The sequence below is a fragment of the Gambusia affinis genome, linkage group LG15 (genome assembly GCF_019740435.1).
Source record: "Gambusia affinis linkage group LG15, SWU_Gaff_1.0, whole genome shotgun sequence".
Taxonomy (NCBI): Eukaryota; Metazoa; Chordata; class Actinopteri; order Cyprinodontiformes; family Poeciliidae; genus Gambusia; species Gambusia affinis.
In genome coordinates this window covers 18,701,712-18,725,161 of record NC_057882.1, presented here as the reverse complement: position 1 = coordinate 18,725,161, position 23,450 = coordinate 18,701,712, and the positions used below count along the sequence as shown (strand labels likewise).

Here is a 23,450-nt window from a genome sequence, read left to right as displayed (position 1 = left end):
TTCACAATATAAAAAAGAAGAAGAAGAAAAAAGAAATTGACAATGAAAATTGATCAAAATCAAAGTTATTCTCCCTGATGAATACTTCTTCTGACTGTTGAGCACATCAGGCAAACGTTTTGTCCAGAGGAGGAAAGGTGAGAGTTACCATCAGTTCTGAGTTCTTCCAACAGTGACGCATCCTGATGGAGTCCATGTGGAGGTTGGTTCTCATCCAAGCCAGAGGGCTTGACCTTGATTCTGCCACGATAAAAGAGTTGGATCAAAACACCCTCCAAGAGCAGCTTCTTCCAACAACACACCCACAATATGGCGAACAATTCCTGTCATGATGGGCGCCATATCAAAAAACAAATCAGAAAAATGAAGTGACAGAGTGATCCTAACGCTGAAATGTTGGGTCATTTTCACAGGAAACTCAACAGATATTGTTACTGAAAACCTCTGGGGATGAAATAGAAACTAACACTAGAAACAAATTTTGGGGGGAAGATAGAGCTAACCTTTGGTGCAAACACAATGAACTGATTCTTCTTAGACAACAACAGCAGTTAACCACTGGAACCAGTTTGGTGGAAAAAAGCCCCATAAAACGATACGAATGGGATAATATTGATAAGATCTGACCTGGGGTGATGTGCTCTATTGTCCTGGTCTTAGTGAGAATGCAAGCAGCAGCATTCTGGATGAGCTGCCGCTGTTTTTAGGCAGACCTGTAAAGTCACTATTGCAGTTATCAATGCGATTAAAGACAAACACATGGATGAGTTTCTCAAGATTTTATTGGGACATTAGTCCTCTAGTCCTGGAAATGTTCCCTAGGTGATAGAAGGCTGAATTTGTAACTGTCTTTATGAGTTTCTGAAGGATCAGGCATGAATCCATCAGATTTCAGGCTGTAAGAGTTGTAACAAAAGGACACAACGCTCGTCAGGTCAATCCACACACTTTCTATCAAATTTAGTTCTGGACCCTGGCTGGGAAAGCAAAAATTTGTTTGGATGTGTTTTCAGATTAATAATGGTAAGCAGCCACCACCATGTTTCAGTGTGGTATTGCGATATTTTTAAGTCTTTTGGAATTGAAACATTTCTGTTTGGTTCTATCAGATCATAACACATTTGTCCTTGAGGTGCCGAGAAATTCTAACCAGCCCTGGATGTGGAGAATACAACATATCGGATCACACCAGCGCTTTCAAGCTTGACCTGTTGCGCCTTATCCGAACAATTTTTCACTCTTTTATCCTCTCTGTTCAAATGTGTTTCCAGAAATCTGACATTCAACCTCGAGTTTCTGTGTTGCAACTGTTCCAGACAGCTGCAGTACCATCGACACCATAAAAAGCTCACAAAGTCCTGACGCAAATCAGCCTTTTCACTATTTATATCGGAATATTAATAGAGCCTGGAGTAATAACATTTGTTTAGGTTGCTCTCCAAGGGAAGTTGGTTGGTGAAGGTCAGGGTGGTTACTGCTGTTTGTCAACACCATGGCGGAGCTGAAATGTTGGAACGGGTTTCTGGAAAGGTCTTCAAAACCGAGGACAGCCATGTTTCTTTCCGCTGCTGAAAAACGAGACGACCAGGCCCTCTAGAATAACACCCAATGCCCGGTGGGGGGGGAGAAAAAAGAAACACAGTCAAATCCCACAGTAGGGGAATGTGTGGATTTAATCCCCAGTACTCCTCTGAAATATGTACAAGTTTATATGAATACTGCCCTTTTTATCATAAATAATATGTGCATAAGCCTTCCCTCTGCTTTATGGTCTTCATCACAACATACAGGGATAAGTGAAACCATACTGAGCATTGGGAGGCTTTGTGTCTGTGCGTGTGGTTTGGGGTTACAGTATAAAGTCACATACTCTGAAAATAGAGCTATTTCCCTTTAATGAGCTAAAACTACTTGAGATTTACAGGCTGATATCTGATCAGCGCAGAGAGACCCACAGAGATGATGACTGAGAAGGCGGGAGAAGCTGTGGAGTTTCTGTTTTTTTTTTTTTTCTTTGAGCGAGAGGACAACGACTGCTGGATGGGCTCACACATATGGAGAAAATGCTTTAAATGGTGGCGAGTGCCATCTATCTCTGCTCTGCAGCACCATTAATAAACTCATTAAGTCTGTCAGTGAGGGACTGAAGGTTAATGAGGGCGATCCGTTCCCTCCTCTCCACAAAACCACCACCAGAAACCTCCAGCAAAAAAACAATAATAATAATAATAATAATAATAATAAAAACTTCCAATATATTGTTTTCTTGTCTAATGTTTAATAGGGTTGATGTGACTGTTCATTGACACTCAGCTGTCACATTGTTGTTGCTGTGGCCTGACAGACTCGGTTCAATAGGGGACCAAAGTTGCAACATTTTATTAAATTTTCAGCTGGTGCAGTTTGCTTTCACACTGCACTTTGCCAAACAATCCAAACTACTTCAACGTTTTCCCTCTGTGTATTATAAGCCTGGCGGGTCACCAGGCTTTCCTTGCCCTGGCCCCGCCAGGCTGGGCATTGTGTGTTTATTTTAAATACGTTTTTTGTACACCAGTCAGAGTGACAGTAAAGACAGATTAGGTTTAGAGTTGACTCACACACTATTATTTCCAAATTACAATGTCGGCTCATGCACCTCTGAATTTCTGTAACTTTTCACATTTTTTAAAATACAAACATGTTAGGCTGCTGGTGGCCTAACATCAGGGTCAGCATGTTTTCCGGGGGAATTCCTGTACTCTGTTGATCGATAACATACAATTCCATAAAAATATACCGAAATATGCGTGTAAAACCTTTTTTATTTAACTTTACAAAGACCCAGAGTCGGGTGCTGTATCTACCTGCTGCACTTTCCTGTTCAGATTGTACTAATAGGCATTATTATCACTAGCAGTTTCAGCCTGTAATGAAATCTGTCCTCCAACTTTGGTTCTGTTCTCCCTGTGGAAGACCACACATTGGAGCTTTTACATGGATTTGTAAGCCAAAGAAAACTGCTGGCTGATGACTGCAAATTTATATTTACCTTCAGGTAATGACAGAGGTATTCATACTCTCGTCTACTCGCAGCCTTCAGTAAGAATGAGCCTGTTTCTTCCTGTGACATTAACGGTTTGAAAGCTTCAATAAGGAGGTGCTTTTGATCGGACGGCACAGAGAACAGAGCTGGATACGGAGCAAGAGCCGGGAACGTCTGGGCCGCCGTAACGCTCGCATTCTTTAAAATGAATTGACTATATCGCAGAATGTTTTTTCTTCACTTCTCAAATAAAAACAGAATACTCACACTCCTTGAACCAGCTGCCTTTGCCACCACAAACACTGTTGAAGAGTTTTCTGCACCGATGGCAGTTTTCTTGCTGATCACCGATCTTAAAAAAGCTTGATCTGCTGATTCTGATGTTGGCCCATACTGATTTTTTTTTGTCTGAAATGTTGCTAAATATAGCAAGAAAGTCTAGGTAGTAACAGTGGGGCAACTATCGTTAGCCACAAACGTGGAGACATAACCTGCTGAGTGGGTCTGTCTGTCCAGCCCTCTCTCACGGGAGAGCAAAAGAGGACAGCGGTTAATTTTTATACCTTTGCAGAGGTAGATGAAATAAGTGGATAAGATCGGCTTCATGTGATCACCGATCTCCCAAAATTAAGGAAATTGGGACCGATTTATCAGCTGGGCGATTTATCTGTGCACCCAAACTTGCTTGACCTTTGAATGTCCTGATGACCAAGCCAAGCTGGTACAACTGGGCCACACACCGTGGATAAGCTACAACTTCAGTAAGTTGTGGAAGCACGCTTGGGTACTCTGGACCCAAGCGTGCTTCCAACATGACGATAAAACATCAGATCTCATGCCAGCAGTGTCTGTCACGCGTAATGAGGAGAAGAAATCCAAGATCTATTCTGGTTGGATTTTAATGACTTTTGTCTGGAATAAAGAGTAAAAACGAGTACTTAGAGATTTCATGATAAGGTTAGCTAGATAGCTTCTTTTTGATTTGATTTTAAAGTGATTCCTACTGGCTTTTTTATTGACCCCCTACAAATCTGTGTTTCTCATCAAGCAGTAAATTTTGCAGAGCGTCAATCCAAACCCTAGTTTGGATTCCTCCTACATGATCTTTAGTTTTGCAGTGAGTCTTATTGTCTCATCTTTTCACTCTGCAGTTTTCCACACATCATGGGAACTGACTGGACATCTGGTTCATCTAAAAGGGAAAATTAAGAAACATCTATTTAAGTGTAATGGATGGTCGTTAAATATTGCAAATATTGCAGAGATTGATTGCTGCTTTAGTAAAAAATATCAAGCGCACGCACTGACAACATAATGAATTTTCCCCTTTATGCACAAAACAGTTACTTGTTCAGCCATAAAACATAACACAGAGTTTTATTGTCTGCAAATCCACCTTGAGATTTATTGTGCAGAATTTCACTCAGAGCCAAGTAATTCATCCGGAATGCAATGTGCAACAAGTTTCCCCGTCTCTACGTATTTTAAAATGAATAGGCAATGGCAAGGTAAGTGACATATTTATAGAATTCCAGCTAAGAGTTTATGTATTCATTAAATGTTAAGCTAAATTTTTAGGGGGAGAAAATAAGCAGACTGTATCCACCTCTGCTGTGACACATGGGAGGAAAGGAAAATGCCAGGGGAGTTAAGTAACGGGCCACAGAGAGGCTGAGGATAATGCGTACTGAGGATACTGGCTTGACCAGTGGTGATTAGCAGCATGCTGCTTTCTGTCGGACAGAGTGAGGATTTTAACTATTAATATTCATGCAATCCCTTCACCACCGGATGGTCCGGAGAAAAGCTAAACGGCAAAAAAAGAAATATGGGGATTTCAGAACAAGGATGGGATACAGAGTTCAATTTCATCATTGATAACAACTACTGCTACTGTGGAAGACTTTTCAGTAAGTTTCACCACAAACACCTGTAGGCACCTGGACAGACTTTAATGTTCCACACACCCACAGCATTATCACTGCTAACCTATAGACACTGGCCTGAAGCACTGCAATGATTGTAAAGAAAGCACATTGCAACGCATCATAATCACCTATTTAATACAGTGAGTGTATTAAATGTTACTTCTTTGTATAAGAAGTAACATTTACAGTAAATTCAGGTTAGTAACTAAGCTATTTCAATACTTCATGTATATTTGTACTGTTTTGAAACAGGAAAATATCATGTAAATCATCCATTCATGCACTGTCAATTGACCCTTTGCAACTAAGTCACCTAATCATGTACAGGGGCCATGATGGACGAAGCAAGTATTGAACGACTCGATTGTTTTCCCACGCTGTTTTTGCTGGTTCAAATCCAGCTACATTATCGGTAGAAGTAGCACACCTAGTCGAGGCTTATAGACGGCGGCGGCGGCGTTTACAAACGATGGAGATAGCTAGCTCAGAAACCGACCCAAACCTCCCAACTCCTGACGCGCTTGTTGATTTGATCAAACCGTCGACTTTGCCTGAATTCACGCCATGTGATTTATAAATGTCATCAATGATGTACACCAGAGCAGACGTAGAGTATACCAATGTCCAGATCCTAACTAGCTTTTTTCATACAAAATAGACTACATGATGGTGGGGCAATTTCCCCATGGTTACTGATTCTCCACAATGCAATATTCTGTTATTAATTGTACTTACTTATGAAGTATATGAAAGTTAATCTTACCTTGTGAAATGTGTTCAATAGCAAGTCTACAAGTTCAGCCAGGGCTGCCAGTCCGCCTGTTTTCCTCATCAAAAGGTTTACGATGAAATGACAAGTTTGGTTTGCATCCTTGTTTGTTTGCACAACACCCAATGACTATCCTTATTGTAAAATCAATCTTACCTCATTTCCCTGTTTTGAAATATATTCAAAATATTGAAATAGCTCAGTGGCGCTCCTGAATTTAGAATAAATGTTACTTCTTTTGCAAATTATTTGTCTTTACTTTCACTTTTTGCACTTAAAGTATTAAATAGGCGGTGATGATACATTGCAATGCGCTTTGTTTAACTTAACAAGCAACAAGTGAAGGATCTTGGAGTGCATAGAGACCTGCCAATAGTCCACAGCAGTTCTGCAGGCTCCGGTCGTCCATGTTGCTAATTTTACGGTGACCTGAAACAAAGTGGCAGCTGCAGATCTTCAGCTATAAAATCTGTCAAGAAAGAAACTGATTACCAACTGGAAACAAATGCCACGAAAAGCACAAAAGAACAAACTAAAATCCCACTCAATTTGTTACTGGACCTTAATCGAATAAAAATTGACAACAAAATAGTCAGACATCTAGAAAAAGCGAGAACAGGAGGTTCTTTAGCGGGCGACTTGAAAACCAAAAACACATATTCGATAAATCTCCTGTTCCTGGATAATCCTGTCAGTAGAGTTTCAACACCACTTGACTTTAACGTTCCCTGGTGGCTTCCTGAACTCCAGCAGAGAAACCTAGAGGTCCAACACGGAACTTTCTCGCGCGAATCCAGCACCTCGGAGAGGAAGAGCGGAATGAATCGTTTGAAAACAACTCGAAGTAACGAGTGCTGTTGCAGGAACTGTACCACTACATGAATGCTTGAAACCAGCTCTGACGTTGTGGAAGTGCCGGCGGTCAGATTGTGCCGCTGGGAACCCGGATGTGGAGGCTATGAGGGAGAAAGTTTAACAGTGAGTCAAAGGAGGATTCAGCAGGATTTATCTGGGCCGAATCCTCCACCGCGTCCAGGAGAAATCCACGCCAATATGGAAGCCAATGGGACATTCTTTCTTTGTAAAAAAGGAAAAAGAAATACAATCTAAGTGTCTCTTTTGTGATGCAGCCAGGCAGCTTTTGTAAATCTACAAACTGGATTGCCTGACCAGCAGGGTGGACTTTTTTCTCTTTGCCAAGAGCGTTTGGCCTGGAGCCCTCCCCCATGAATCTCTCCTCTGCTACTTAGACCTCAAGCAGTTGTCTTTCACAGACACACTTTTCATTCCCCTTTTGCTTTTGGATGGCTGTGACGGGTCTCACTGGGAGACAATGAAGCTCAGATGTGTTTAATCGCCAAAGGGATTCAAAGATCTTACCTAGAGGACAAGGGAATTTAAAAGAACACCAAGATCTTCTTCAAGATTTTCTTTAAAAAGAATATTCAGGTACCTCATTAATTCTTGGCAACAGCAGCCACGTGCTTTTCATTATTAATGTACTATAATAGTCTTTGGTAGGGATTTGGAGGGAAACTGTATCTACTTTCTAATCTTGGACATATTTGTTCTGACGCTGAAATTTGGTCGAATGTCCTTCTGATTTGAACTCCAGGAAGGACGTAGGAACGAGGACACTGCGGTTTGTGTGTAATTTGTGTTATGGTTGCTATGGGAATAAAACCCATGTAGGTGACAAAGTGGCTGACCTAAAGGTGTTGACCTTCATTTTTCGGTTTTGGCAATAAACCCTTTCCTGTGAAAACAAATGTACTCGATATAAGCTGCTGTTTCCCATTAGCACGTTTAACTGCGGGGTCCCAACCGGCTTTTAAAGGGGTTCCTAAAACTTTGTCAGAAGTCGCAGGGCGAACAACATATCTGTCGTTGGTGTCGCATCACTTTGTTCTGTTGTCTTCGATTCCTTTTATATCCAAGGTTCTCAAATTGTAGCATGGGTTCTCCTGATGGTGGAGGCACAAAGTAACATAAATCCAAAGTAAATTCACTATAATGTAGCACTAATGAACCCAAACAGCCAAACGTAAGGTCAGGAGAAACACATTTATCTTTCCTGTAGACAGGAACAGTTGACTCTCTGTAATCTACAACCACCCATAAATACATAAGACCTAAAGACGTTTATGACCACCAGTTCTAATAGTTCAAACATAAAACCTTACTACACACACACACACACACACACACACACACACACACACACACACACACACACAGTAAAAACCATCTTAGAACTGCTAAAGAAGCTAATAGTCTCCCTTATCTATGCTCTTTGGGGAACAACCAATCAGCGGCAAGGAAAATCCATCCTGCTCTTGGATTGGCTGCTTCGCAAACACCAGCTAATAGCGTTTTCCACACCTGTAAGATGGCCCCCAATTAATTGCTCAGGTGGTTTATGCAAATTCAGGCTTTTTATTTCTAGTTAGGAAATAATATTGCTAATTTAAAATTCTCCTAGATTTTACTTTGTCTTTAATTTTCTAGTGGATAGAACCACATCTGTCCAGTGTGTTTTAGTCAAAAACAACATTTTGGTCGCAAAAGTCAAACTAATTTATTAAACTTGAACTAATTTATTAAACTTGGGTCACTCATTTTCAAAGAAAGAGTGACTTATCATTGCTGAGACTGTACTAAATGTTTTTTTTTTTTTTAAAAAAAAAGAAATAAGTCTAGCCGAAATGAATCTAGACATTTAAACTAGACGGATCATCTACTATAATGTACAAAATATTCTGACAAATTTATTTGGTTGAATAAAATAGTTTATTGTTCAGAATGTGTTTTTTTTTTTTTTTTTTTTTTTAAAAACCCAATATATTTGTATTTATATAAATATTTTTTTGTTGTTGATTTTAGCTTTAAAAATAATTTCTCTTTCTCCTAGGGGGGAGTACTTTTGGACGCCCTCCTGGCTTACATAAAATATGCATTCATTGGTTTTGCGTGACGATATTTGTTCTGGTGTGTGGAAGAGGAAAAGACATTCAGAAGACTTCGACCTAATCCTCTGTACCGAATAAATCTCAATAGTCTTTTATCTAAATCCTGGAATTTTTCATCTCAGAGGTCACTTTAAATGATTTAACGGATTTACAACAGCCTGCAAGATTTATTCACCATTCTGAACTTCCAACATCCCAGGAAGGGTAATAGATTACATCTTCTGCCCAAGTCTCAGATATGAATTCTTCATCTTTCTCTTGAACAGTTCCTTGAATTAAAACTCGTGCGCTGACAGTGATGTAAACGAACTGCAACGGTTCAGTGATCAATAATGACCCGTATTCTGTTAAGACCGTATTTCATTCTTGTGTTTTGCCTTTGGTTTAACTCAAGGCAGTGTAATTCCATTTGTCCATTTTGTCTTATCCTCTGGCCCAAAGGCTCAATTTGAAAAATAAAATAAGACAAGGAGCCTGATTTATGCACATCAACAATAAAAAACTCTCTTCTCTTTGCCGTCTCGGTAAATTTGCGAGAAAACAAAACCGCAACTAAAACTTCTTGGTAGCACACCAAGATACACTTCTGGCACACGAAAGAAACAAACTTTTTTTTTATCTCTTACTGAAACAATTTGACATGTTTGACCTCTTAAATGTGAATTTTCACAGAAAACTGTAATGGTGTTAACTTTATTTCATAAATGAAAGGGACAGCTCCAGTAAAAAAATAAAAAATAAAAAAATAAAAGTGGCAAACAGTCAAATATAGTTTTAGTAAAACAATCCCAGATGATCAAGACCACATGGCATATGACAGTTTTATTAACCAAAACTAAGCCAAACGGTAGAAGTAAAAGAAACTAATATAAGCCACTGGTTAAACAGTATGAGATATGCAACAATTACTTTTAGGATGTTGCTGCAGTTTGCCGACATTGCAGTTTCGATCGTTTGATTTACCACCAGAATGAGGTTTGGAATATGTGCCATTCAAAAAAAACAAAGTAGTTCAAATTCAGCTTGAGATCAGTGAAAGTTGACTGATTTGAAGAGGAAAAAAAATCCTCCTTTGATGTGAAAAATGAAAATCTGAAAAGGATAAAATGATCTTTGAAACACTGAAACACTGTGCAGCATCTGGGTTGTAATGGGGGAACCATTTATACACATCAAAGGCAGGGCACACATCAGTGTGTGTCTGTATATATATATATATATATATATATGTCCTGACACATTTTCCTATAAATATTTTAAATAAGTAAGACAGATTGCAAGAAAAAACAAAATAAACAAGTACAACTGAGGAAGCGTTCAGAAGGTGTTGAAGGGTGATGATGTTATGTAAAGAATAACGAGACCTAACAAACTGGCACCCTGAGATGGGGTTCTAAAGAGGTCCCAGTCTTTCACTGCTTCACAGAGGGGCAGTAAAACGTGTTTCCAACGGAGAATGTTTTGGAGGTTGAGAAGGAATCCGTCATCTTTTCTAATTTCACAAAGTTCGCTCATTTCTTTGTGGAAAGTAGAAGTGATCACTCCTTTCTCCTTGTGTTGCCAGTAAACAGCAACAAATCCATTCATATCCAACTGGGAGATGCTTTTGTCAAGAAAACAGTGTTTACAGTTTACCCAGTGTCTTCCTCAGAGATTTTGACATGGTTTCCTTCAGTGGTTCTCGGTAGAGCGCCGCCACAGGTCAGAAGGGGAACAGGCTGCTTAAAGGGTTGAGTTTGTTAGACACAGTGTCCTGAAGTGCAGCAGCTGGAAGTGCAAGAAATGTTGTAATTTTCACTCCCAATTGAACAGAGTTTATGTGTGAAAACAACAGAGCTTTACACGACACAGCATTTTTGTTCAGCAGATTTGCTGACTACATGAGAGCCAGATGGACAAATTTCACATGATTTGGTTTCTGTTTTTATCACATATGTCAATGAAACACTAATCCAGTGATATTGACCATGGATTGGTGCCCTAACCTTTGAGCTACCCAGAGGTATTTCCTAAGGTTTCCTAAGGTGCAGCCCAGGAACAGCTCTAGGATATTTCTGGTATCGCTTAGGACTCTTCTCTGGACCAGGAATCCCGCCATGGATTTACCTCAAAGGCACAATCAATCACGTCCATAAATAAGAAAGAAGACGTGATGTTATGTTTGAAAGCACATCCCCTTCAAAAACATGTTCACATTCAGCACAAAGCAAAGAGACCAGCAAGGAAAACTCTAAAGTTACCGTGTGCGCAGCGATACGCCTTCTGTTATTGTTTGCCTTTGTTAGCTGTAGGGGGGGCAGCCCATTGTGTGTCTGGGGAGGATTCCCTTCTTGCTCCACATGTCAGGTCTCAGTTACATCATCGAGAAAAAAAAAGCTGGAAGCTAATCACAGGAAACCACAATGTCTATGGGCATAAATTTATGACAAGAGCAAGATCACACGAGTCATGAAGAATCGGTAGATTTCATAAAGTAGAAACAGGATTTCACCCAGAAAACCTGGGGAGCTCAGTGGTAGGGGCGCTACAGGGCAGTGTCCAGCGACGTACTATGTTTTTGAGTTAAAATAGTTTTTAATGTCGTCAGGACATTTTTAAATATTACTTGGTAATTAAGTGGGGGTGCAAGTAAAGCCTGGCAGCCCGCCAGATTTTACTCAGGGAAACCCTGAGAGAATAAAAGCTCAACGGTCAAAAGGTGTGTTTCCATTACAAGTGTGTGTGTCGATATTCTGGTAATGTCACAATTTTGCAACTGCTGTGTTTCCATAAGATAAGAAATTAAATGAGTCACTCCAGGTTGGCGTCCCGGCCTCACGACCTTTCCTATACGACCACTCACAGATAAAGTAAAAAATAAAATATACAGCGATGGATGTAAAAAGTTACATGAGATATATCCATATTTCATCCATGGCGCTAATCAAAGGAGGTCAGTGTCAAGCATCTTACACTTCGGAGCGCCTTTGTTTGCAGCCGTTTAGAGAAATTAGTCATTTTACAGAAGAGTTGTTGGCTGTGAGATCTCAGGTGGAGCCGGTTGCACATCGTCCGACAGAAACAAGAACATCTTCATTCTCCTACTTCCTCCTCTTGTCTTCTTCGTGGTTTTTGCCAGCAGCAACATCCGGCTGTTGATCACACGTAATGCGAAAAAAGTGTTTCCGTTGCTGCTTTTGTAAAATAAATCTATTTCAATCCGGAAGAAAAAACACCTCATCTTGGCGCAAAAAACGTTTTCTGAAATTGCTGTGTTTCACATTTTTCTTTGTAATTTTAATTTGCTTACTTTTACAGTTAATGGAACTGCTGCTACTGAGGTGCTATTTTTACACAAAGTCTTCTTTCCAGCGCTGAACTTCCTCTACATTTCATGAAGCGCTGCCACAGACCATATGGAGTGTGTGAGGAATTCCCATAAAAATCTGCGTTCGAGGGGATCTGGGAAAGGAGCTGCTTCTCTTCGTGAAACGGTGAACACGGGGAGTCACGGCGAAGAGTGAGGCTTTCCTGCTGCTGAAAAAAAAAAAGCAGAAGCAGCAACTGGGATTCTGTCCAAGCGGGGAGTTTTAGTGTCTGAGACGGCTTTAAGCAGACGATGAACGATCAGAACCATGACGGCCCAGGATGAACCAAACCACCCGAGAAGGGGAGGGAGCTCTGTGACATCTGAGATGACACCAGAGCTCCTGCATGCGTCCCTCAAAGCTTGTAATGCAGTCCTCTAATCCCCGTATTGTGTTTATAATCCGCCTATGAAGAGCTGCAGTCACACAGAATGGTCTCCGTGCGCCAATGAAGGAAGATGTACTTCATGATACCTTAATGACTTCATTTCTGATGTCACCCTCTTGCAGAACAAACACACTCGTCTCTCCAGAGCCTGTTTAATGCTGCAGCAGTGCAGAGGGTGTGTGTGTGTGTGTGTGTGTGTGAGGTGAAACCGTTTTTAGGTCAGTAAAGGTTTATGACCGGCCCTGGAATGAGGGACGCTGAAACATCTATCTTGTTGCCTTTGGGCCCCTCAGATGTGGATGTAAATGTTTGGGATCTTTTAACTGCAAAACCCAGTTTTGCTTTGGCTTCAACTCACAGTCTGATGACCAGATGTTCTTCCAACTAGACTTTTAGAAAGCAGAATTCATGGTTCCTCCGCATATGGGAGGTCCCCAACAATTCTTACTGCAAGTTTGAACTGGTCAAACTTCCACACATCAGTCTGCACAACGTTTTGGAAAAGATTCAGAGACGTCGTTCAAAGTGAGCTTTAAAGGGACAGTACTCTGTGTTTTGCACAATCCAGTTATGTTACAAAAATGCTTTATTTATCAAAGATGACTTAAAAGAAAACTGACTTTGTAATTCAATGCCTTGGCCTCTGTCGCTTTCAGAACTCCAGCGCTTTCTGAAACTTCGTCTTCAGGAAGTCGTCACAACGTTGCTCCTCTATTAAGCTTTTAATGTTTTTTCTTCCTACAGTGAGCTCAACAGATTCAGGGTTCCACCAGGTGTTTGCTAATTACTGGTAGCTAGTCTGGAGGAGCTGAGCGGAGGTCTGCTCTGTGATGTGGAAGCTGGATCTCGAACGAGGCACTCGGTCCACCCTGGAGTTTGCACAGCTGAGTGGTTGCTACAGGATTTCTCAAACATGCGTGAACGAATCAAAGCAACACTCCAGGTGTGTTTTTGTAACATGAAAAAGTGATTTTACAGAATACTTCCCCTTTGATATTCCTCCAGAAATATCCTAGAGGCCATGTTCACTTTCTGCGTTTCAGATGGGAGGGCAGACATTGACCTTTGAGGTGAAAGAGGCCCAAAGCTTCTTAGATCTTGTCTTTGAATCTTCCTTTATGAGACGGTGCTGTGCTTTAGGAGGAATTTTGGAAGGTCGCTAACCTTATGGAGGGTTCACTGTTGTCTCAAGTCTTATCTGTTTGCAGATTATAGGACTCTGTGGAGCATCGGTCGTAGAAATAGTTCTGTAAGTATTCCCAGACTTTATTTCTTCAGGAACAGTTTGACTTTTGCTGCTGCTGAGACTTTTTCGTCAGCTGTGAATGAGGTATTTCAGATTATTTTGGTCAACTCAAGGCAGAGAGGAACTGAGGAACCACAGTCAAGTTTAAATATTTAAAGCAACAAGGTTTGTGTGAAAGTTTTGATCACAGAAACAGAAGAAAATGACTGAATATTCCAGTCAACTTGTGTGGTGTTTGTAAATGTACTGCAAAACGTCTCAGCAATAAACCTAATAATAAAGTTGCAATCATATCCAATACATTCATTTGTTCTGATGAGGCTCATTTGTCAGATTAAAATAGTTAACTTTTATATTAAAAATTGTTTTAATTAAGGCTACATTTCTGGATGATTTCTTTTATAGGTCTAATGTTATATTCCAATTTTAAAAGTCGTGTTTTCATTAGCTGCAAAATGGAAAATCATAATTAACAGGACTAAAGGCTTTAATTAATCTATATAATATGGTTCACTCAGTAATAAAGTTGTAGGAAAAGACGGACTTTTCAATATATTCTGATTTATTGAATGAATTTTAAATGCAAGTTTTCCACTTAACAGTAATATTTCATTTTCTTATTTAAAAAATGGTAAAAAGCTAAATATTTGCAATTATGTGTAAAGGTTAGAATGAATGCAGGAATACATGTCTCTTAATTCTAGAACTAGAACAGTGCAAAGTAAGCCCATCTCATCACTCCTCCACCACCTTGCTTTACAGATAGCATGTTTTATTTGTTTGTGCTGATAAATTGTAGTTTTGGTTTTAGAAGTGCAAAGCTGCTGTTTTCCCATATTAACCTCTCGTGTCTAAAACTGCATTTTTCATGTATTAGTTGGTAAAAAAAAAAAGAAAAACAGATATTTCTCGTGTGTTTATTTTCATTATAAGCCCTGACAAGATGAATCCTAGAACCAAGGTGTAAATTCTCGGTACCTTGACTGTGTAAATCATATAATTAAACACTTTTATTTTTTTATATTGCAGATTTCCTGTTGGGTGAATTAGAAGGTGTAATGAGGTAGAAACTGTCACAAGTCAGCAGGTAATTTAAAGAAAACGTTTTTAATAAGCTCAGCGCTGTAATCAACAGAAGTAAGGATTCCCTAAGGTGTGCACATTTTCACACAAAGCTAAAACAGAAAAAAGTAAGAATACAGGACATTTGAATGTTATTTGTAAATGCTGCTTTGTGACTATTTGAAAATGCAGCGGGGGATCCATGACATATCAGGCATGAATCAGCCGTGACGGAGAACATGGCAGCTTTTCTTCATTTATCAGACATTTTGCTCCTCCAGAACGTCCCAAGCTGGACGACTTCGGTTCAGAAAACAAATTTAGAGCGAAGCCATTAAACTCAGTCACTTTTGATGGATTGGACGGTTAAAAACTAGTATCTCTATTTAAACAAACCTTGGAGTTAATGAGGACGCCGCCTGGGGAGGGGATTGGGGTCAGAAGTCGATTTGTGACACGCCGTATTTTAAAGAGGAGAAGTAGTCTGACAGTTTAGCTTGTGTTTATTTTGCGAGGTGCCTGTGACGAGGAGCAGTACAGCAGATCATACAGTGTGAGAGACGCGAGAGGTTTAAAGTGAGAGAGCGGAGAGGAAACCCGAAGAGGATTCTACTAGGAGTGAAGGAAGCAGCATCTGCTTATTCTCACTCACTTCTTCTCTCCCTAAACACAAATACAAATGAACACAACCAAAACGTTGATCTGTGTGGAGAAAGATTTGAATTTCAAAAATGTTGTCTATACCTTTCAATTTCATTATGACCTTATATGGAAAACAAAACTACAAGCGATGATTCCTGTTACAGTGGGACGTGTGAAGGGTGTGTAACTTTTTTATCCATCAAAAATGTGTTGTAGCTTTTTGCAGTTTTTGTTTTGCTATTTTTTTTTTAATTTGCACACTTATTTTGCTGCTAGGAGTTGTGACTCCTCTGAAGTAAAGTGTGAACATCTCCTAATGCGCCACCTCTCTGTTTGGTACCACAGATCCATAATGTTCTGTGTTTACATAAGCACGAGTCAGTAAATGTAACCGGTCAATAAAAATGATAAAAGTTCTGAAACATAAAGCCACTGTGGGAAACAAATGTCTCAAAACCTTGCATACAAGAGGGTGATTGACAGCGCTAAGACCCTCCTCCTGGCTCTGATTGGCTGATTCCATCAGATCTGTGTATTTCTGCAGCTGGGCAGATGTGCTTGCTTCTTTTTCACATATTATCTGTCTCATATGTACAAACCGGACGTAGAGACAGTTTTAACAAATAAAAAGCATCTAGGTTATTCTGTCTGCTTGGAGACAAACCTGACCTTAGAGAGTGAAGCTTTGAGGCCTTCAGGTAGCAGCGAGGCTCATCTGAGAGAGAGAGGACACCCAGCAAAGTGACATAACGATGAGGATCAGGAAACATCTTCATGCGAGTCTTGAAACAGAAACGACAGAATCAGCAGCTGTGTGTCATGAGAAATTTGACAGACAGCGTCGTCGATCTTCTTTCCAAAGACCAACTAAAACATCCATCTTACTTTCTCCAAAGGAAGAAGGTTTAGTTCAGTCAGCAGAGGGATTACGGGTACTGTTAGAAGATGACATTACAGCAATCTGGCTGCACAAGATGAGAATTACAAGCTGCCAGCAAGGTTCACACACTCTCAGCGATCGTTTTCCGGTAATTATCATGAACAAATTGAAGCATTATCTGCAGCCCCGGCAACAAAGTAATACAGTAATACAACAAGAAGGGTTGCGTTTGATTCAGTTAAGGGCGTAATGAGGTAAAGGAAAGCAGAAGGGCTCATTTCATTAGAAACTGAGCTCACAGCAAGAACAGGCTGCACTGTAAGCTCAGTCACATGCAGTCTTTCCCATGTGCTAATAAAGGTGAACAGCAGCTTCCAGGCAAGAGGAAGCTGGCTGAGTTAGTTCAGAGCAGGCCTGCTGTGCTGTCTTAAAACAACTTTTTTTTCATTTAGATAAATGGAACAAAAATATCAGACTAAAGTGCAAAGACCAAAGCAAATGGCCACTATGGGAATACCTGTGAGAGAAAGAGTTTAAAGTATTCCTTAAGTCCAAAAGCTTGACAACTACAATACTTTAAGGCACGGAAAAGTAAGAAGCAAATGGTTCCAGCCTTCAACCGAGTGTGTCGTATTTTTTTACACAGGATGTTTTCAAGTTAGACAGACCAGCAGTGGATGACTGCTAGCTTGCGCCAAAGATCTGATCGTGAATTATAGCAGCGTGCACCTGTCCCCAAACAATGAGAAATATGAAATAAGGCTGAACTTCCCATAAGCACATCGATCAAAGTCATAGGAAGAATTTTAGATGAGAAAGAGCTGGTTGTAAAGTGACACTTCTGATTAGAGGTCAGACGTTGAGCACACATAAAGCAATTCAAATATAACTTTAACTCAACAAAGACAAATTCAGCTGTTTGGAAATGTGAAATTTCAGAGAGTAGCACCACTCCCTTTTTTCTTCTTGAAAGGCAACACTTCAAAAAATAGATTTGCCCAAAATAGAAAAAATTTTTTAAAATTAAATAACAGAGACACGGTACACCCTGAACAGGTCGCCAGTCCATCACAATAAAATGCATTAATGATCAGCTTTTTGGTGTTCGCTTTTTGATCATATCCTGAAAACCTCTTAACAGCCCAAACACACCTACAACTTTAAATCCCAAAACCTTTGCACCAAGTGTGCACACAGAGGCCAACACACATCATCCCAGTCAGAATAAGCAAGAGCATCTTTGTGTGCTTGATTAAAATTTTTACCAAATGTAAGCACTTCATTGATAAGCAGTTTTGGTCCAATCAGTCAGACCTGTGGAACACCAAAGTTGCCTCTGGTACTGGGATGTTTTATCATTGACTTCTATAGTTAAGATAATCTGGATTCTGTCTAAACATGACTTTTAAAAGCGTTACAAGTTTAAACTTAAGTAAAAGACTTATTTTCTAAGATTTTAAGTGAAGCGGATGAACAGCTTTGAATGATCATCAGACACTAAAACATCGAAACATTTATAGTTGGGTCTGGAAGATTTGGCAAAAAACCCTGCATAAATCAAAAGTGGCATAAACTGCATTTTCAGCAATGCAGCTAACAAAATTCTTAAAGCCAATTGGTGAATTAACATATTTAACTATTGTAAAGTCATTTTATATACAAAGTTGTGACAATATTCTTCAAAGAATTAATTTCAACTTTTACTTCTTTGGACTTGGTCCATCTTGAATCCTGATCATTTTAGAGACGGATCTTTTAGTCCCATCACTCTGAAACCACCACACACAAACGCACACGCGCACAGACACACACGCTGCGTTTCCACCGACTATGTACAATTGTGCAATTTGACATTTTGAAAATAAATTTGCTGAATGAACACGAGCCAATTTCAAAAAGGGTTAGGCTTCAGGATGAGGTGTATTTTTTTGGGCCATATCAAGATTATATTTATTTTGCAGTACTGCAATGAAAACATTTTTTTGGCATCACACAAGTCACACAATCAGCAACAGGATGATGCCACGAAGAAGACAACAGGAATTAGATGGCTGATGACGGTGCATCCATTAAAAACGTTTTTAATGGCATGAACCAACTTACTCGCGATTTTAATTGCTCAACTTATTTAATGCAAACACCACAATTGCGAAATTGTGTTTTTTCAACATTTGCTACATTAGCTTCGCTGGCAAGGTTTGTGGCCATTAATTTAAGGAATCGCATCTCCATCCACACGCACTTTTACAAATCCAGTCAGACAACTCGTAAAGGGCGGGGGCAAATTCAGCCATGCCGTTGGACTGAAAGTCTTTAATAACCAAAAAAATTCTCCATACAAAAGAATATGTACATTTGTTTAACTGTATAGCAGTTTATGGAAATGATATAACATTGTTCCTCTTTTCTCTCTCAATGCAACGTCTTCCAGTCTCCACCTTACAGGATCTAAAACTCTTCATGGGCTGAAGGCGGCGGGTCCATCTTTGTCGTGGCAGATTATTCAGTCCGGCACCCTACATCGGATATCAGTCTAAGGAGTTAACAATATTCATGTGCGACATTCAATATTATCAGGAAATAAATCTATGCATCGGTTTACATTTCACATATATTTTTGTAGAGACATAAATAAAGCAATAATCGAATACCAGTGCAGGAAAGCATTCAGAACAGGGAGACACAGGACTCAATCACAGACAGCAGGATTTTGTTCAAAAAACAGTTAGACAGGAGCCTGAGAGGGACATTCCAGAACACAGAATTACATTTAATCAACCGAATGTAAACATCAGAGGACCGGATGTTAAGAATGGAATTCTTTATCGGAGAGTTTGTAAAATAAATCAACAACAACAAAGGAATCGACACAAGGGTGGATGAAAGAAATAATCAATTGCACCGTTTCCCTGCCATTCGCTGTGAGGTCCCACCGTCCACCTGTGAAATTCACGTTTAAAGCCTGAAGGAAAACCGAGTGTGTGCAGAGAGCGGAGATTGGTGAGATGACTCCGCAACCGGTCGCCCAGTCGCAGCTCCCACCTCACTGTGCAACAGCAAAAATCCTGCTGTGCCCAAAGCTCATTGGTGGGAGCGTCCAAACTGCGTACGTGTGACTGTCTGCATGCTGATGACTGTCTCACTTATATCAGAGTCCAAAAGCTCCCTGCTGCACACATCCAGTGACATGCACCCTGAAATCATCGTGTTCGTCAGCGGTGGAAGTGCTGGGACAGTAAGCTGGGAATGAAGACAAAACTTTTGAAGACAATGTACTGAAGATGCTCTCGGCCTGCAGTGGAAAATGGATTGTTAACTGAAGTTGTAAAGGGTTGTGATGCTAGGCAGTAAAGATACACCGATAAGACGACTGTGGTCAATTTCCAATTTCAGGTTTTTGTAAGGCTTGCCTTGCTAATAACACTCAGATCTATAATAGAAAACATTCTACTGACATCCAACCCACTGGGCTGACATTTGAAAGACAGTTAGAATGACTCGGTTTATTCCTGACCTGAGAGAGTTCCGAAAGTAGTACTTTACACTCAGCCTTCCTGTTATCTGCTGTAAGTCTAGCTCTCTCTCTCTCTCTTGCAGCCTGAGTCAACCCCAGCACTGCAAATATAACATCTTTCCAAGTATTTTTGGTCTAGTTTCTAGTGCAAATATATTGGTACACTAAAAATAAATCAAAACTAAATCTGTTCAGCAAGATATAAGAGCTTGTTTTAAGCAAATAATTCATTAATATGGATGAAAAAAGGACTACTTCCACCAGCAGATTAATTCACTTATATCATCGGAAAATATAAGTGAACTAGTGACAGTGGAGAGAGTGTTTATTTTTTTTAATTACCAATATTTAGGAATTACTTAAAACAAACTTTTATATCTTGCTAAAAAGTTACTCGTATGTTGGCTTTGTCTTATTTCAAGTGTCCTAAAATGTTTGCATTTGTTTTGACATTCTCCAACATGTCATAGAAAACTGATTTCTTTCAAAACTTATATCTGCTTCTCCCGACTTCATCTTAAACACCTCAATGACACTAAATGTAGAAAACTTAATCTTCTCACAGCAGGAACGTCCACACTGAAGAGTTTGGGTCAAGTGTGTAATCGTCCGACTGGCAGCTGTCAGAGCCAACCAAACGGACAATGAGTAGATTCTGTTTCTCTGTGCAGAAACAGAATGAGTGGAAAACCAGATGAGTGGAAATGTCACCTGAGTGGTCCCACGTAATGTCTCACGTAATTGTTGAATTAAACTTAGCATCAAACTTGGTAAATTAAGACACCTGATGAGCTGTTTCGGGCCATTTTTCTAAAGATGTATAGCTGCTGGAATCAAAACAAAAACGCTTTCTGTCCCAGGACTTTCATTTGACTTTTCTAACTGGAAAGATTTCTGGGGGAAATGTCATTAATAAGTGCAAATCGGTTCATCCAGAACAGCTGCTGCTCAGAACCACACTCCAGTCTTTTCAGTTCATCTCCCTGCCTTGTATCTGTTCAGACGATGTGCAAGTTTTACCAAGACTCCCTCTGGCCTTCTGCCCCGCCCCGCACCGCTCCCCAAATCTCATTTGTCAGAGTTCTTGCGTGGCCGGCGGAAGCTGGACATGTTCTCGTTTAGTGCATAGATGCGCCTGTTGAACTCCTCAAAGCCTGCCACGTCCAGCTCGCCCAGCACCTGTTCGTCGCACTCAACGGCTACCGCGTGATCCACGGGAACGCAGTGGTAGTCTTCCAGCCGGGCCTCCTCTGTTAACCCCATCCCCATCCCCGTGGCCTCTGTGCCCATGATCTCCTCAGCTTGCTCCACGGAGCAGTGCAGCTCTGGGACGAGGCCCAACGGCGCCTGACCTGTTGCCAGGGAGCCGTTCATTGCGCCTGTATGGTTACTGGAAACAGTTTCCTCTCCAACTTCCTGCACTACGGAGGAACTGGATGCCCCTGCGCTACTGGCTGGCCGCTCCTCGGATTCTTTCTGTTTATCCGCTTCCCTCTCTACGCCAGCGGTTTTATTTTCCTCTTCTACCTCCGTGTGCCCACCCTGCTCCCCCTGCCCCTCCTCATTCTTAGCCGCTGCATGTGTGTTAAGGTGAGGTGAGGCCGTGCTGGCATCAAGCGACGAGGACACATGTTTTGGTGCCGGTGGTGTCAAGTTAGCTGGAGGACTCTCTTCCCCTGCGGCTGCCTTGTTGTTTGGGGAAGGCGTTAGCTTGTACTTGAGCTGTGCCTCGGCCTCCGAGCTCGTCCTCTTCCTCGGGCCTCGGTCTGGAGAACTGTTGTGGTGAGGGCAGCCCATTTCTGAGGCGGCGGACACACCCAGCTGCGACTTGGAGGGCACTGGAATCGAGCTGGACACGTGATGTCGGTCGCTGTAAGGAGCAAAGAAACAAACATGGTAATGAACAAGAAAATAAGATAAAACCATGGACACAATGCTTCTATAGTCCATATGCAGTTCAGTACTTAAGTATCTACATCCAGCCCCCTTTACCCCAACACCCCTAAATAGCATCTACTTTGAGGTCGACCTGACTTTGCAGCAAGACGGAGATTCTGTGTGTGTCTGGGCAGAGAAAGGTTTCTTATAAATAGAACAATTTTGACATATTTTCATAACACTGGTTTTATGTGTTTTTGCATGGCTAGACCAACTGCTTCAATAAAGAGTTGCTGACGGCATATTGTTCTATTTTTGCTGCAGTATTTTGGTTTGTGTTTAAAGCGGCAGTATAACCTTTATAAAACAAAATGTTTTTTGTTTTTTTTACATTTTTGTTAAAATCATCAATATGTTTTGACAGTATGAGAAAGAATCTGAAAAAAAAAAAAAAATCTAACTCCTCTGCTAAGAAACAACCAATCAGAGCCAGAGGGAGGGTCTTTGCGTTGTCAATCATTCATGTAAATGCTGCTCACGCCCTTCCCTGGCTCTACCAACAGCAGATCCCATCAAGAATGCTAAGGCTAGTTAGCATAGCCACCGCTGTCGGTGTATAAAACGTCTTGGCTGTGATTGGTTGTTTCTGAGCGAGAGCTGAGCACTTCTTCACACCGCAACAGTAGCATTAAGAGGAGTTTGATTTTTTCAGGTAGGAATTCCTTCATAAGGCACTGAAAGTTTTATTAAGGTACCCAGCTGGCAGAAGAAAGTGAGATTTCCAGAGAGAGCCGATACTTATCAGCATCTCGGCAGCAGAGCTACTTTGCTTCTAATCCAGGGGGCAGCTGCAGCTCTTTGTAAATCACTCCACTTTACAGCATTCAGAAAGCATTTTTGCAGCCTCTAAGGCTTCACTCATGTTCTCTTGACTGGGAGAGCGCAGCAGGCGTCCACCAAAGTATGTCAGATATTTTCTTCCAAAACAGATAACAGGCTGGAGATCTGGGGCACCCCGCCCAGCCCCCAGACTGGAGTCATAAATCTATCTAAATGGGGGCCTCACTGGCTCTTCTAATAGCCAAGGCCATGCACAATTCTCTGGTCTACTTAAGTGCAGCCTTCAATGTGACTCCATGCCACGTTACACACGCACATGTGTTGGTTAAAAGGCTTGAGGACAGGTCTCTGCTTGTTCAGTTGGACGTCCTGTCATAACAGATAAGTCTCCTGTCACCTGACATTTACCAAGTAAGAGCAGCTCGCAGACATCGGCGTCGAGAGCGCACGCTTTCGGGGTCGGCTGGTCGGCCGTCTGATGGACGCTTTTACTACCAAACACATGACGGCTTGTCAAACGGACCCCGAGCCTGACCCCCGCAGGCACCCTGCTGAGGTGGTCCTGACCGGGTTCACAGGCAGGACGTCCAGCCGAAGACAGGAGACGCCCGTCTCGTGTTAAGAGAAACCAGTCAACTTCAAAGTGGGTGTGTTTGAGTAAAATCAGAACCATCCGTAGAATAAGGTTGCAGTTTGGCCGCGGAGTGAGGATACAGCGAGGCATGGCTGACTGATGGGAAGGAAACAGACAAACATGCTGAGAAAGGTTCACCAGAGTCGGTGAGAGGGTTCCCCTGTATGCGGACTGGGTTTCCAGAGAAAACATGTCATACAGAGCACATCATTCGCCAACAAAGAGAGGCTTCAATGCTCCTGCAAAAATTGTTAAAATGGAAATAGAGTCATTTCTTTTTTTTTCCCCACCAGGGGGTCTTTTGTGGGCTCTAGTGTCCCTTATATGA

The 23,450-nt window shown here is 41.1% G+C and overlaps 1 protein-coding gene across 1 annotated transcript in view; it reads right to left on the bottom strand.

Annotated features, from left to right (window-relative positions):
• Nucleotides 1-18,524: 18,524 nt before the first annotated feature.
• The window catches only part of uvrag (UV radiation resistance associated gene), a 108,388-nt gene continuing 103,462 nt past the window's right edge, over nucleotides 18,525-23,450 (bottom strand). Inside the window, exon 15 of the mRNA XM_044140826.1 lies at nucleotides 18,525-21,640. Within this exon, the coding sequence (XP_043996761.1) occupies nucleotides 20,839-21,640 (802 nt within the window). The 3' untranslated portion in view covers nucleotides 18,525-20,838. The remainder of the gene's footprint in view (nucleotides 21,641-23,450) is intronic.